This window comes from Brienomyrus brachyistius, chromosome 21 (assembly GCF_023856365.1).
Source record: "Brienomyrus brachyistius isolate T26 chromosome 21, BBRACH_0.4, whole genome shotgun sequence".
Classification (NCBI taxonomy): domain Eukaryota; kingdom Metazoa; phylum Chordata; class Actinopteri; order Osteoglossiformes; family Mormyridae; genus Brienomyrus; species Brienomyrus brachyistius.
In genome coordinates, this window is record NC_064553.1 from 3,795,299 (window position 1) to 3,811,275 (window position 15,977).

The 15,977-nt window shown below is 46.7% G+C and overlaps 1 protein-coding gene across 1 annotated transcript in view; it reads left to right on the forward strand.

Moving 5' to 3' along the window:
- The window catches only part of LOC125716443 (low-density lipoprotein receptor-related protein 8-like), a 76,627-nt gene that overhangs the window by 34,351 nt on the left and 26,299 nt on the right, over positions 1-15,977 (forward strand). The window contains exon 6 of the mRNA XM_048988728.1: positions 12,941-13,066. Coding sequence (XP_048844685.1) covers positions 12,941-13,066 — 126 coding nt within the window. The remainder of the gene's footprint in view (positions 1-12,940; positions 13,067-15,977) is intronic.

Sequence of the window (15,977 nt, forward strand, 5' to 3'; positions counted from 1 at the left end):
TGACGGAGAGAAATTGTGTGTATGTGGCATGTACTGCCTCAGGCATTGTTCCTCCAAGAACATCTACCTTTTTCACTGCATAAAGATTTCTAAAACAGGTTGGATAATGTTTGTCTGAGGAATGAGATCCGAGTCTTGGATCACTAGGGAACATGTTTGCCTGGACCGGGAATGCTTGCATAATGAGATTCCCTATGCTGTGAGCTGGTGTTCACGCTAACAAGCGCTTGAAGCCTGGAGTGTCACAGACCTACACCATGGGATCAATTTTCTCTGTCCCCATTAGCACTGTGCTGGTCTTACCAGGCACTAGGTGGGATTAGATGACCGCTGTGTATGTGTAATGGGGTTCAGCTGGAGCCCCCCTGTCCTTTGTGTGATCTAGATCACCAGAAACATCACCACAATTACACTTATGACTGTGACGTACTCAGGGGATGCCTCACCCTGAGTGACCAATCAGAATCATTCAGAATGTGTCGACCAATCAAATCATTTGAAAGCTTTTGCTGACTGGTTAAAATGATTTCTCTGTAGACTATATATGATGCTGCTTTCCTTTAAGCCTTCCATGGATCCTCATCTGCTTGAGCCTGGCTGATATTGGTTAGCGATCACTGTTCTGCTTTCACCCTTCTGCACCGACCCCCCCCCCCCCCCCCCAGTTATGAGATATTGCCCACCTTACTCCTGGAATTCTGAGCTATACATCATTATTGTGCAAATTACAGCCTACAAGGGGTCAACCCTGAGTCAAACGGCTAATGCAGACGTCTATAAAAATGGAAATGAATGCACGTGTAATATGTGGGTTGAATATGGGGCATTTTTGATAACATCCAATTCCATTTTGTGTTCATTTTCATACAGATGTGCTGACACTGGAGTTCTCGCTCTATCTCAGTCTGCTCGGCCGCATGGCTGGAACGAGATTCGAAATGCGTTTCGGTCGACTGCGCAGGTGTCGGTGGAGAGAGTGACGCCCCCAGACATCTTTACAAAATTTAGGTCCAAAGGGGACGAAGGTATCCAATCCACAGCATCAAGCAGACTGTTCATAGATGGGTGCTTCACTAACACCTCATGGGACTTCATAAAGCGAACAGCTTCTAAGGCTTCTGTGGGGCCCCCACTTCCTTCCTAAGCGGGTCTGAGGAACTGGACTGTGATTAGAATCCACCCTGGTCCCTGGACGGTAGGTGCAAATCTGCTTCTGTGCACTCGAAGGCATTTAGCCAAATGCAGTCAGTGGAATGTTGACTAGGGCAGGCAGCCTTTGAGTCAGTGAAACATCTCATGTACACATTGTGTCAGGTATCAAAATGCCGGAAAGCTTCACTTGGGTTAAAAGACATTTCTGAGCTTCAGTTGGGTAACACATGAGGACCCCAGCTGTGTTGACAGACTCAGCCTTGCTCTAATCCTTTATGGAATCTTGAGGAAGATTGTTGTCAGAAAGATGACAGCATTCAAATTGGAAAACCCTGAAATCCTTGTCTGTAAATCCCCAGCTCACATCAACTCTTGTTAGTGATCTGATTGTGTGTGTGTGTGTGTGTGTGTGTGTTAGTAACTAGAGGTGCACTGATCCATACCTATTACACAGATCGGGTATTGCCACATGTGACCGACCCCGGTCCGATACTTACTTATTTAGTTTTCGGCAGTCTAAAAAGATCGCTACTGTTTCTTGTTAAATCAGTTTGTGGCAACTAATGCTGCCGCCGTCTATTTGCCACTCAGTGGGCGTGAGCGCAGTGACTTCTGCCTGCTGTGATGTCACGTGCATACCCTTTTCAATAGGGCGAGCGTTAGAACATCAGATAAGAGGGTGACAACATGGAAGTATTTTACAACTAGCAGCACAGCGATTTGGTAATCTTTGTAAAAAAAAATATTTGAGAGGTGGAAGTGGCGTTTAGTGGGAAATCCCAGTAAAGAAAGCAAACACAATTGGTGTGAGACAACGCAAGTAATATGAAACAAGCAATGGATGATTTGAGTCACTAGCTTGGGTCGTTTTGCGCACGGGGGCTGCTATTGTGGGGAAGCGCCACTTCTGTATGCTCTCATGGAAGATATTTGTTAGTATAATAACAACAATAATAATATATTATAATAATGTATAAAATATGTAATATTAAAGTAAATAGAGCTCTTGTACTGGAATTTGCATCTGAATCAGATCAGAACTGAAAGAATATGGATCATCCATCCCTATTAGTAACATAAGCTAAACTTATGATATTCATGTTATCCCCCCCCAAGCAGTATATTTACAGTGTAAATGTGTGTCCTCATCATCAACATCGTGATTGATTGGATGAGGACTCGTGACTCTGAAGCCTTTTGTGTGACAGTACCTTCCATCCATGTATTTCCCAAACCGCTTATCCTCCTGGGTCGTGGGGGGACCGGAGCCTATCCCGGAAGCAAAGGGCATGAGGCAGGGAACAACCCAGGACGGGGGGCCAGCCGATCGCAGAGTCAGTATCTTATGGTCTGCAGTAGATATGGTAAATATGCCTGTTTGCCTGTGTTCTGTGCTCTGGGATCTGCCTACAAATTTTCACAGCCTGAAATGAACTGTTAACTGTAAATACTGAGGTCTTTTAACCAGTGTGTCGATTCGATTTAGTAAAATAGCAATGGAAATGGATGCATTGCAGGCTGGTGTCTGGGAATTGTTGATATTTTTGTCAGCCGTTGGTATCTATTAACGGCCAGCGTCATGCTGTGTTCCAGCTTCTCCATTAGCGGAACTGAAACGGATAGCTGTAGGGACAAAATGACCTTGAATCTTCACAGCATTGGCTTCCTTGCTCAGAAGTCAAGTTGACTTTGTGGTAGTCATAGAATCTGAATCTTAATGCCACAGCACAGATTCGTGATTTGCTTGTACCGCTTGATGTTCACTGAGACAAATCTGGTTAGGTACATAGGCCAGAGGTCCATTGGGAAGGGTCCTGCTGGGATTTTAAGACCAATTTCTGGACTGTTACCCAATCTTCAGACTCCCGTTCTTCTTTGTATTGGCCTGTGGCAGCCTACCTGTGGGATCTGCCTGTTCTGCAGGTTCTGGATGAGGGAATATCATTCCAGGATGATTTATAGGTGATTTTTTATCTGTTCGCATTTGCTGTGAACCTTTTTGCCTTTTTATTGTATGAGAACCATTATTGTAATGGGTTTGTCTTGAGGGCTTTCCAATTCATTACCGTAACCTACGGAGCAGTGGGATTTCCCGGAACGGACAGTCTTGTCACACGTTGTGTTGCAACACCATCCTCACCACTCGTGGGGCAGCACAAGTTTGTCGGTCTGAAGGCTCGTTAAACCATTTCCACTTAAACCTGACTATATCTCATCCCCGTCACCCTGACGCCAAAGGTTCTACATATTGAGTCCTTTATTTGACTTGTTAGTAATACCAAACGGAAGCTTCCAGAAGGGGGGGGGGGTGGCAGCAACCATAGATGTTGTGGAACTATTTGGTTGTTTTTTGTTGCTGCACCTGTAGTGTGTGTGTGTGTGTGTGTGTGTGTGTGTGTGTGTGGGGGGGGGGGGGGGGGGGGGTTGCTCCATGTCTCTCACTCTGTGCCAGATAGAGATGTCAGCGTATCTGCAGAGCAAACAGGTACAGTGTTGTTATTATCAAGCTAAATGTTTTGCTGATAATCACTAAAATGTGTTTGTAGGGAGCTAAATGTATGGTTATAGTCAATGAAACTTGGTCAGCTGGTCAGTCAGCTTGGCCTTTGAGTTTGCCTACATGTTGCTTCCATGTTGCCGGCTGGATGGATGGAGTGGGGATATTACATGAAAACACACTGGAGGAAGTACCAACGTTACAAAGTAACCGATATGGCCAAGATTGTGAATTAGAGGTTCTGAATGTTGGTTTTCATTCATTTTCGATTAATTGCCCCACCCTACCTGGATGGATCATTTTCAGCTCGGGGTGGAGCCCTGATGCAGAATTGACACTCTGTGTCTAGTCTGACGTGTACCTCCACAGAAATGTAACTACAATTTACGGCGCTCCAGACCGCATGCACGTATAAATGCTCGTAGCGGTGTAGGCCATGCCATTTGCTCTGCGTAGAGCCTACAAACACCATCAATCAGGGTTAACTTACAATCCCTTGGAACGGCAAAGTGGTTTACGGCACTTTGGGGGGAGAAATAAAAACCTCCTGTTCCTCAAACGGAATGTTCCCTTTTCAGTAAATTAATTAAAACGCAGAGGAACTCCGTCTTCGGCCAGATAGAACAATAGCTCCCGTCATGTAATTCTTCTTGTTCAAAATTGCACGTCTCCTTTCAATCAGCGGTAATGAGGCCGATTCTTTGCTGGCCCCTACGACAGCATCCTTATCACAGAGGTATCCGCTAAGCCGCTTATCACCCTCCCAGTGAAACGTTGTCATTAATACCCCTCTAGATGTCTTCTTCGATGTTTGTGGAAGTTCTTTTAGGTAAAGCTCTGAGGAGTACAGTGGGTGATTTAGGCTTTTTTTTTATCCTGTGAGGGAAAACTGCAATATTCCAGGAGACGCATATTGTACAGAAATACAGCAGGTATGAGGCAGGAACCAATCGGCCACCCATCCGTTTTCTATAACCGCCTGTCCGGATCATTGTTGTGGTTAGAAGGCACATTGGAATAAGTAAAAATGCAGAAAAAAATATAAATTGTATAAAAATAAAACGCAGAATGCATAAAGACATGGAATTTAATTTAGGGATGGCAGATTCAGTAGAGCAGAGAATCCCGGTAGCGCAGTGAATTCACTAGTGACTCTAAGAGCGTTTAACAGTAAGCCCAGAACAAGGACTGTGGGCACTGCCTTTATGTTTATTTGCTGCGTGTTTTGTGTGCGTGGGTGTGAAAGCCTTCGCTTGTCTCACATGCTTAAGATGTGTGCGACTGCATTCTTCATGGCTAGTGGTCCGTTGAATGTACATGCTGTGGCTGCGGGTGACCCTTAATCCCGCTGTGGAGTTAAGCCATGGAGGTCCCTCAATACCGTGCGGCTCAGCTGCATGTGAACCCTGCGATGGGCTGAGATCTCTCTATGGGAGGAGGGTCTGCGAGGCTGATTGCCGGATGCCCACAGATCCAGCTGCTCCCGGTACGTTTGCGGATGAAATACTGCATCTAATAAGCCGCCTTTGCTGTCGAGTTAATAGATGTTTCATGAATGTCATTTGCATGGGTTATTTTATTGAGACGAGCAGATGGATTTAAGAAGCGTGAGAAATATCATGTTGGATTATGATGAATTAAAGGTTGCATCCTTGGCTTGCTGTTGAGTTATAAGCGTGCCTTAAACTTTAAGTATTCAGAATATGCGAGTGGATGTGGTGTGTGTGTGTGGGGCGGTGTTTGCATAGATCATGTTTCGGCAGCAAAGTGTGGTAAAACCTGACACTTTTAGGGGTTTTTGAAAGTTTTTTGGGGATATTTTCAGGTACCCGTTTGGATAACCTCAGTCTTATAAAAGTCTGTGAATGCAATCAAAGTAAAAAAGCCAAAAGTCTTATATTTTGATTGGTTACTTACAGGTAAGGTTAGGCCTGGGTAGGGGTTAAGGCTTTCGTGATTGAGATTAGGGTTTTTCCCATAGAAATGAACGGAGGATAGGTGCACCAGCGTGTGTTTGTGGTAACCCATGAGAAGAACATTCCTTGCACATAGAGAATGCTGTGTGTCCATATGCTCATCAGAAGAAAAATCTGGCATCGCAGCTGGTCCGCTTTTCGCCCTGATACATTTCCGGTCTCTTCCACGGCTGACTCCCATTGGTTTGGCTGAGCCTCCGCTTCTGAATTTCATGGAGCCAGATGTTTCCGCAAATAGTAGGATTCTCAGCTTGGAGATAAAGGAGCAAATGTTCAGTCCGATTTTTCTTCAACAAATGCAGAATTACTCCGGGAAAGGCTGGGAAGAATCACTGAAGATGTTCGTTTTGTGTGAGTTCACCATGGATTTTCTTATCGGGGTGACGAAGCCAACGCTCAGGAGTGCGAGCCTGCAGTCAGAGGCATGTTGGATTCAGCCGCTAGCGATGGTTTTTTCTTTTTTTGTCCTCAAAGATTATTTTCATCTCCTTTACATCCTCCCCCAACCTAAGTAGTCTTGTATTGCTGGATTTGTGAATGGGGCCTGCAGTTTTCTCTGGTTAAGGAACTGGAGCTTAATTGTCATGGAATCCTGATGTCGAGGAGCCTGAGTTTTCATCAGTCACCTGGCATTCTTTGCTCTTCGTTTATGCCCGTTCTTGATAAGTCATTATGGCAATGTTCAGTGTTTTTGTGGCCTCAACATCACACCAAATCTCTTTCACGGGAAGGTTGTCTGTACAAATGTTACCTTAAAAACCGTTACCTACGCTTGGCTTTAAAAAAGACGAGATAAATAATAAATATTATAATTAGCTGCCTTCTCATGGGGAAAATTCATGTGCTGTCAATGTGTGACACCTGACATCTGGGGCCCCAACATGGTTTTGCCATCCTAGGCCGTTTTAATCGCCTGTCAGAAAGTCTGAAATGAAGATTGGGGGCGTGGGGGTGCACCCTGGAGACTGGCCAGCAGATCTTATTCTGCCACTGCGGTCGGAAACCCTTACTAATCCTGTTAACAATCGTGGGAGGTAACCTGGGCGGTCAGCCACGCCACCCTCGCCTAAGATCCTCTGCATCTGTGTTTCAGAGTTACACCCGCACGCGTGTGGACCTCCCGTGCTCCCAACACATGGCGGAGTCGGGCTGTTCAGGAGCTTTTGTCCGCGTATTTGTGCTACGGTGCTCAGCTGCGCCCCTGGTGGTCTTGCTAAACCTCTGCGCCCGTCAGCGCGGCATCAGTGGTGCCGTGCTGTTTATCACAGACGGCTGTCGCATCACGCCCCACCTGCCTGTTTGTCCTGCTCCGCTGCGGATAAACCTGCAGTATTTGACCTGACTTTTTTTTTGTCAGTTAACACTGGGGTTTTCAGTGTCAACATTTCAGTAGTCACTTTCTCTTGAGTTATTGGCATTTACAAGCTCTAGAGCTCTTTCCTGCATTAATAATGTCCATCCTCTCGTTAATTAACACTGCTGGGCTTAACCTGTAGTGCATCATGGATTTAGTCTGATTTAGTCTCCAAAAAATCTCACACATTGTCCCCCCACTTCACATTTTGTCAGGACCTTTTGTGTGATGCCACAGACTGGGTGGACTTCAATGAAATCTATCTCTTTCCACCTCCCCCTTCTCCTCAAAATGTCTCTGCTTTGTTCGCGGTGAGCAGATGTAAGCCAGCCGGCCGATTTAGCTGGCCCTGCTGACGAGACCCCTGAAGAACGTGATTTCAGAAGCACAGGGTAAAGCCACACACCTGCCACCGGGGGGCTCCCTGTGCCAGAGCGGATGTGGCACGCAAGGTGACTCGCCGCCAGGTGGGCGTCTGCCACACCCACAAGCGGGCACTCAGACTTTCACGCAGATGGGGGAGGGGCGGGCCGGCCGGCTGTGAAACAAATTGAGGGGCTCGCGTTGCTTTAAAGACGCTCCCGCTCCCCAAAGGCTCCCCGCCCTTCTTCACGAAGGCGCCGATCACGCTGTGGTTTTACAGAGATCTCAGGGTAATTCCAACCAACATGATGAGATTTTATTTTTTTATGTGCAACCTTCTGTCAAAGAACAAATCCTCGATCTTTACCCTACCCTGCTCTTCAGTGTTGAGTAAAACCCCCTCCCCCATCTTATGGCTATACGTGGCCAGTCTTATCAGATTGTTAGATCACTGGACAAGCCTGCATTTCTGTACTGTTAGGCACATCCTGTAATCGTGACGTGCTCTTGGAGTCTGAGTGATTAGTCACTCTGGTCATTTTGCTGTAGAACACATACTAAAGTGGCCGTTTTATCCAGCTGCTCTCATGAAAGCCACTTCCTGTTTGTCCGCCATTTTTGATTGGCGGATCTTATTCGTTTGCCCATGTGTTTGATTATAATTGCAAAGCGGCTGGGCGTTTTTGAACTTCTTCGGAGGGTTTTCGGGCTTGCGGCCGCCCTCACGGCATGGTGTTGTGGGGGGGTGCCCAAACCTGGCGATGAATCTATGCTCCCACCTGCCCGTGTGTCTGGCTCCCATGTGCGGGTCGATGGGGGGGGCCTCTGCAGGGTGCTTGGCAGGAACGGTGATCCACGTCTCATGCTGGACCTCCTGGTGACCGTCTGCCACGTGGCCATATGGAAACCGCTGCCTTAATGATTCCGTTCAATTTGAGTTGAATTTACTCGTTAAAGCTGGTGAGGTGTGTGGCTAAGAGGGTTATGCTGCTGCATGTATGATCAGAAGCTTGCTGGTTCAGGTCCTGAGGTCAAACAAGTGTTTTCTCAGTTGGACCTTTGAGCAACGATCTCAACCCCATTTGCTTTAGAAGATGGCTGACCCTGCCTTCTCAGTACATTGCTTTTGGTAAAAGCATCTGATAAAATATTGAATATGAGATGTGTTCAATTTGTCGCTGTGGATGTGTGTCTGTCCGTGAGGCGGATATGTGATGGGGGTGCTGGAATGCAGATGTAGGATGGAGCTGGCAGCCCTGGGGGGGGGGGGGGGTTGAACCATCAGCACTGATGGCAGCTGCCAGGATGCATGCGGGGGGGGTCCCCACAGGATGTCCAGAACTTACTGCTGCTGTCACACAGGTTGAACAGAGAACATGTGATGAACAGTCGGGGTTGGTTTTAATAATTATTTAACTTTGAAGATTCAGGTTTTCACAGCTGCGTTCGGGCTGAAAGCACTGCGCCGGTGGATCGATTGGTACAGTGCGGTCTGCGTTTCTGCTGTGGAACCCTGTAGGCTTGGGGTCTTGCCGTTATCGCTGCCCGAGACTGGAATCGCTGCTGGACTCCTGCCTCTGTAGCCTCCTGCTTAGCGAAGTGGCTGAACATGTCGAGATGACCCTTAGGCAGAACTCCGGATCACACAGGGACGGAAAAATGCTTGTCTCGTCTTCTGTTTCCGTCTAACTTGAGACAGGCCTGTTTTTGTTTACTGAAGGGGAATCAGTCTTTCTGTACTTCCATGTCCTGGCACTTTAGTAGTAATATAAATGTCACCCAGGGCCTGGTGAGTTTACTCAGGATGACCTGTTATGATCTAACAGTTATTATCATTTAATAACTCCTGGTGAACCTTGTACATGAATGGTCCTTAAGATCTAGAAATGGTCCAGATGTCTGAGCCAAGATATAGACTGCTGGGTTTGTTATATAAGGTATTTCCTGTATGCGGAGGAAATCCAAGATGGAGAGTCTCGGGGTTCTTCAACAGCCACCCTTCGATCCTGGATCACCCAGCCCAAAAAAACAAAGAATCCACCTCCCAAATGTATCTGCGCCTTTTACTCGCCACTTCTTCTCGCAGTCATCTTGGCCATGTTCGTTTCCAGAATCCCTTTTATCCTTGGAAGAGCTTTTCACAGGCTGCCTATAGGCACAGAGAAAGACCCACATTCAGGGATAATGCATCTCTCACTGCTGTCACAAAGACCTCGGCATTTCCATTTTTCCATAATATCCGGAGGAATATGCTTCTTAGTCTGACAGTGAGCGTAGGAGTCGGGGCTCTTGATGGAAGGTGTGCCACTGATTATTGTCATTTGTTCCTTCATGTGGATGCATCTCTGTGAAAAGAGCAGCAAGTAGAATAGCTTGGGATTTGGACTTTGTCATCCGGGGGGATTCTGGTGTTTGTTTCTGCAGGAAACATACATAACCATAATAAAATGAGTTACCCAATGTAAGTGGGTGAACTATTCCTTCCTTCCTTTAGTCATCCATTCAGTTATTCATCTATCTGTTTCCCATACCTGCTTTTCCGGTGCTGGATCGTGGAGCCCATCTTGCAAGGAACGGGCGCCAAGACTAGAAAGATTCATATGTAAATGACATGCTCTCCCAAATACCCCAAAGTATCTGCAGTGGTGTCTGCTTCACTCCACCACCAAAAGGAGCTGTTTGTTTTGTTCTCCGATGTACGAACTCTGTGGCTTTGACTTCCTGCCACCAGCTTCATCTCGCTCCGGGCCCAGCTCTGCGTGTAAGAGGCCGAGGCCTGTTCCCTGGTCAGGGAAGTTGGCTTGATCCAGGCACTTGTGAAAAGCTGCTTTCTGCCTTGTCACCCCACACCCCCAGACTCTGTGTTTTGATACAGCGGCTGAGGTGAAGCTTGGGGGGTGGGGGGTGGGGGTTGAGAAGAGCTGGAGAAGAAATTTAATTACATTAGAAGCAGTATTAGCAAGCTATTTCCAAATGGTTTGAAGGATATTCCCCCCCACACACACACACCGAAATCATCTGCATGTGCAATGGAAATGCACAAAGGCTCAAAGGAAACGCAGATGGGGGCGTCGGACCCGGAGCCAGCCTGGGGGGGCCGCTTGGTTACCATGAGTGAGAGGCGGTTCGGTCTGGGAATGCAGCCCCTCATTCCCATTCAGCTGCCGTGAGTCACTGGCTCTCTTTGTGCTCCTGTTCCGGTACGGATTTCTGCTTACCGACAGCACCCTAAATTGACACTGAACCGAAAAGGGAATTAATAGACATTTTAATAGTTTTATTACTGTTGTTATAAACATGCGAGTGGGAGGCTCTAATGTGATGGGAGGGATTGGAGGAGAAGATGGTTTGAGGGTAGATTTACTGAGGTCAGTAAGTAGGCCAGAGAGTCTCTCAGCCACTAATAACCGACGTTGGTGATCGCTTTGCTCTGCCTGTTCTCCGCTCTGGGCATTTATTTGCCAATACAGTCGACCCTCCTACATCGTGACTTTCCCCATCGCGGTTTTGGTGTATCGCAAGGTCAGCACAAGAAATTAAATGAATTTTTTTGGGGAGTTTTTTGGCATTTTGGCAGACTATACACAAGAGGTACAGTACCTAGCTTATCAGGCCCCCTGGCCGGGGAAACCGAGGGGTGTTGGATTTAATCCCAATGTGCTTAAAAGGGAGGGAATTTGCGGTCTCTCTAATTTACTGTTAGCCATATTTCATCCTGTAGAAAGGATGCCTGCATCTCTTTGCTAATCTGTGGCTCAGGCATTCGTTATCCCTCCATTGGCTGTTGGTTTATCACACACCAGTTTTCTCTCCATCTTTGATTTTTTTCTTTACACTCATATTGTGATTAAGATAAAAGCCGTCCAAGGCTCAGGAGTTAGTGACGGGTTCCATGTCTTAAATCACACTGATTTACATTTTATTCATTTATCAGACACTTTTATCCAAAGCGGCCTACAGTAGAGAGGAGGCTTACAATTCATGTGCTCTTCCTAGGATTTGAACCTATAAACGTGGCATTGTTAGCACCGTGTTTTGCTTGTTCAGATCCTACTGCAGGGGTCTCCAACTCCTGGAGAGCTACCGTCCAGGAACAGGTGTGGCTCATCAGAAGCCAAGTGGGACAGAAAGCCTACTGGACAGTATCTCTCCAGGACCGGAGTTGGGGCCTCCTGTCCTAGAGCCATAGCACTAATTCCCTGACCGGCTATCGTACCCAGGCTGTGGCAGTAAGATCTGTAGCCGAATCCTAACCACTACACCACAGCAGGTGCTTTATTGCACAAGCAGTAGACGAGCATGACAGTAGTGTAGTGTAGGGTTCTTCTGTCCGGGTCAAGTTACTATGTCAGTGATACTTCTGGGTGTTTGTGTCTGGACATACATAAGAAAGTGAGCTTAAAATACTAGTAAGTTGGAAGTTGGGTTCTGGCTGGGCTGTTGGAAGCCCTGCTGTTGGATCCCAGCTGCTGTAAGACGTCCCTTGTGCACTTCTGACTAAAATGCCTCCTTGATGCATTCAGCTGGCGGCTGCCCAGGACTGGCCGAAAATCAATCCCTTCCCTGGGGAGCGTAAAGTTTAAAAGTGATGCAGCGTTTTCGGTCCCCAGCTTCTATTTGCGTCAGTCGCGGGTTAAGTGGTCTAGGCAGGGACTGCGGGTAAGAGAGGCAGAGAGTGGCCATTTCAGCACAAGTCGTGGGGGCTCACTGGCTCTCCATTTGCTTCTTCTAAGACCAGCTGTCTTGTTTTCGCAATTGGTCCCAGTAGCCGTTTGACAGGCTTGCTGGAAAATCAAGCAACCTGCAGGGAGTCGTAAACTCTCTCTCTCTCTCAGGAGACGCCTGAACAGGCCGAGCTGCACACGTGACGGTGACCCACGAGGGGGGGTGTCACTGTGGCTTTCCTGGTTTGCGATAGACCTGCACCATGAGCGATCTTAATATCGACATTGCATTGTTACGCACATGCGATGATAACATTGGAGCACGATAGTCAGCTGGGTTGAGATCATCAATAAGTCGCGCTAAAACATTTTTACTTTGTTATAGGAGAGAAAACTGAGCAAGTTTTAATGAATTTCTGTTCAAGAACTAGTAAATGTTACAAAACAGCCTAACCCTTACCACCGCTGGTTCTGTGTGCACGCATGAGCTCACAGTCATAATACTCAGCATTATCTTCATCCTTTTTGTCAGACTCACTTATAGATAGTGTGGCGTGTTTGTGAGACATTTAACAATGAGCAAGGAGAAGTAAACAAGAACTGGTCACTGAAAGAGATCAGCCTTCCGCTGTGTGTGTGTGTATACTGTATGTATATGTGTATATATATATATATGTATGTATGTATGTATGTATCTATATATATCTATATATGTATATATCTATATATGTATATGTGTGTATATATATAAATAATTTTTTGGGTGAATTTCCAACTCCTTTTTTGTTTTAGAAATATAGCAATATTTGTTGCAAAAATGTGAAATCTCTGTAAATTTGTCAATATGGTTCAGCCCTGGTTTGTGCCCAATTGCTGCCCTTGTTCACCGGCATGTCCTGAGTTAGCCCCGCTTCTCTTTCTTCATCCCTTTCAGCGGCAAAAAATACCTGTGGCCCGACGGACTTCACCTGCAGCAACGGCCAATGCGTGCCTGCTAGGTGGCGTTGCGATGGCGAGCCCGAGTGCTCTGATGGGTCTGATGAAGTGGACTCCACATGCAGTAAGAGTTACCGGCCCTCCTCCCTCGTCCGAACTTCAGGGATCAGAATCTGTCGTTAACCAAACGCCTTTTCTAACACGCGCGTCACACGCCGTCTCGGTTTAGCAGCAAAGGCTAAGAGGGACATTAGGCATTAGATTTATTAGTATCTTTTTTTCTTAGGATATTCAGAAAATTGTGTTTTTACTGGTTCAGAATTGAAGACCCTGTGGGATTACTGGTGCTGTCCTCCGTCACTGCTATTGGGAAGGACACAGGTGGAGCATGAACATTTTTCATGTTTTTCTGTGTAGTGTGATCAGGGACAGCCTGGTGGGATGATCTGTGCATAAAACCGCCCAGATTCCACCTGAGAGGTGAGGTGTGTCCAGTGAGCTTCAGGAGATCTTTGCGGTGGTTTGTGTCCAAGCAGGAACATCGGATGTCAGCTTGATCTTAATCAAGGATGATTCGATGTTCATTTCCGCCCTGGGATCAGACAGGCCTGCCTGCCTGTGTGTCTTATCTTTTATTATATATGTTTGTATTTATCATAACCAAAATTAACAATAAGAATCAGCAAAAGTAAATTTTACTGACCTGTCAACATGCTACAGTCATGTTTGAAGTCTGTCACCTTAACGTCTTTATGCACGTTGCAGTGCTATGCCAGTAGCTGCTTCTGTTCTATAGCAATTAACAGCCATCTGGAAATGGAATTTGTACTCAACGACTGGATTGTTCAAATGGTTTTTTCCCCCATAAGTTCCCATAACTCTTCAACTGGTCTGACAAAACTCTGCAGCTGTTGCTGTCCTCAGTGGGGCGCTGTGCCATCCATGGCTGTGAAACGCTAATCATGTAATGACCAACGGCAGTGCTTGTCCATGCTGTGGCGAAGGGGGAAATCGCCACTGATGGGTGGTGGATGCTGTAGAACTATGATCTGTCGTCTTCTCGCTCTGTTCATCCTGGGGCCTTCAGTGACTTTTCCACTCTGTTCCGAAGGCTGATGTTTTGGCAGAAACCCGAAGACTCTGATTGCCCTCGTACAGATGCTCACAGACTAATGAGGAACATCTCCCTGGTTTCTGTGCTCTTTACGAATCATAATGAATCTTTAAACTGTTTTTTGCCCAGACTCCTTCCATCTGTTTGGTCACACTTCATGTTTCTGCATTATATATCTTGTTGTAGCTTTGACTTTTTAGAGTTTTTCTACCAAAGTCCTTCCTCCCGTTCTCCTCAGGGACAGCCACTCGGCCAACATCTCAAACCCGAGCGTGAATGGGTTCCTCTTGTGATCAGTGGTCTCCCACGAGGGACCCTGGTCCTCCGCTTTTAGTTTGCTTGTGCTGCATCCAGACACGTAGAGCTTTAAAATGAAATTGGCGCAGCTTCAAATGCAAGAAAGCGATTAGCTTTAAATCGAGTGGTGCTTGTCTTCTGTGCCGCATCCTGGAACATTCGGTTGGGCCGTCGTTTGTTGAAAAAGATCATCCCGGGGACGCAGGCTCATCGATCTGTGCGTTGCCATGCGGTTTAGCGGGAGATGCTCTTGAGTGGCAGCAGGATAGTCAGCCATGTGGGTTGATTCTTCTTCAGAGGAATGCATTCTGTCTGCTTATGGTGCCGGCATTGCGGGCGGGAATCAGCAGAGCATCTGCCGGTCATACTTAAACTTAACGATAAAGTGTTAAATCTTAGCTGCACACTGTTTTTTTTTTTTTTTTGTGGAAGCCATACCAAGCAGCCTGCCTTTACTTCATGATGCCTGTGCATTACGCTGCTGTTTGACTATGCAGGAAGGCTTGAGTTCCATATACACGTGGCAGGTTTAATTTCATGCTTTTAAGCTGCAGCCTCCGGAATGATTTCCCATGTGGCTCTGTGGAAGTAGGACCCGCCCCCCCCCACCCCCCCCCGTCCCCAAACTCTCTGACGTGAGTGTCATTTCTGCCCGATGACAGCTTAGCCAAGTCATTAGAACAAGAAGTTTAATTTAGTCTGTATCGAAGATGGTTTTTCCCTTACCGAGGTTGCCTGATGGAGGTGAAGGGCTGTCTGCCGTCTCTCTGCACAGAACAGGGAAGTCAAACCTTCCCAATATGGCAGATCGGTTTTCCTGCTATCACTGTTGCAGGATTTTTTGTTTGGCCTCATTCCATGTTTGCATGTGTATAATTAAAAGGAGTATGCATGTCATCTGAAGTAGTGGCGGGTTAATCAAAGTAAGCAATTATTTGTTATGGTGGCACTATTATTTAAATACGTGGCTTGTGATAGGGCTGACTGACGGCGCAGGAGGTCTCCATGCTCACCGGAGACGGTGGGAAAGTCTCAGTTGTAAATCCCAGTGAGCACTGCGCAGTAATAAATAATCAGCGATTCATCGCTAATTAGATGGAACCATTTAAAAAAATACCACCGAAAAAAAAAAAAGAAAAAAGAATTATTCTTACAAATTGAATTTCTGCTCGGAGAAAAGTAAATTTCCCAGGGCAGAGCTGGGAGACGCGGTCTGCCCTTGGTGTTTGTGATTTTTAATATGATGAGACATCGGCAAAGTTTTTTTCAGTGAGGAAACCGTGCTGCATTAGAATCTGTACACGGGGTTTGGCACGCCGATGTCGGTGGAACTTGTAAAGGGAAGCGGTTTTATGAAGGTGGATCAGAGTCTGGCTACGAGTGATGATTCACAGGCAGATCCAGCTGAATTCCTCTCTTGCTGCGGCGCTGTACCAGCCCTGAAAATGGGGCGTCCGCCTTTGTTTCTCCTGTATAAATTTACACAGGCAGGCAGGCCACCTCCACCACCCCCCCCAACCCACCCCCCACGCTTTTTGCATATGCTGCTTTGTGCTCCACACGCTAGCACATTACATCTCCCACATCTCCCCCCCACATCTGTCCACCCCCAGCCTCGTGCCAT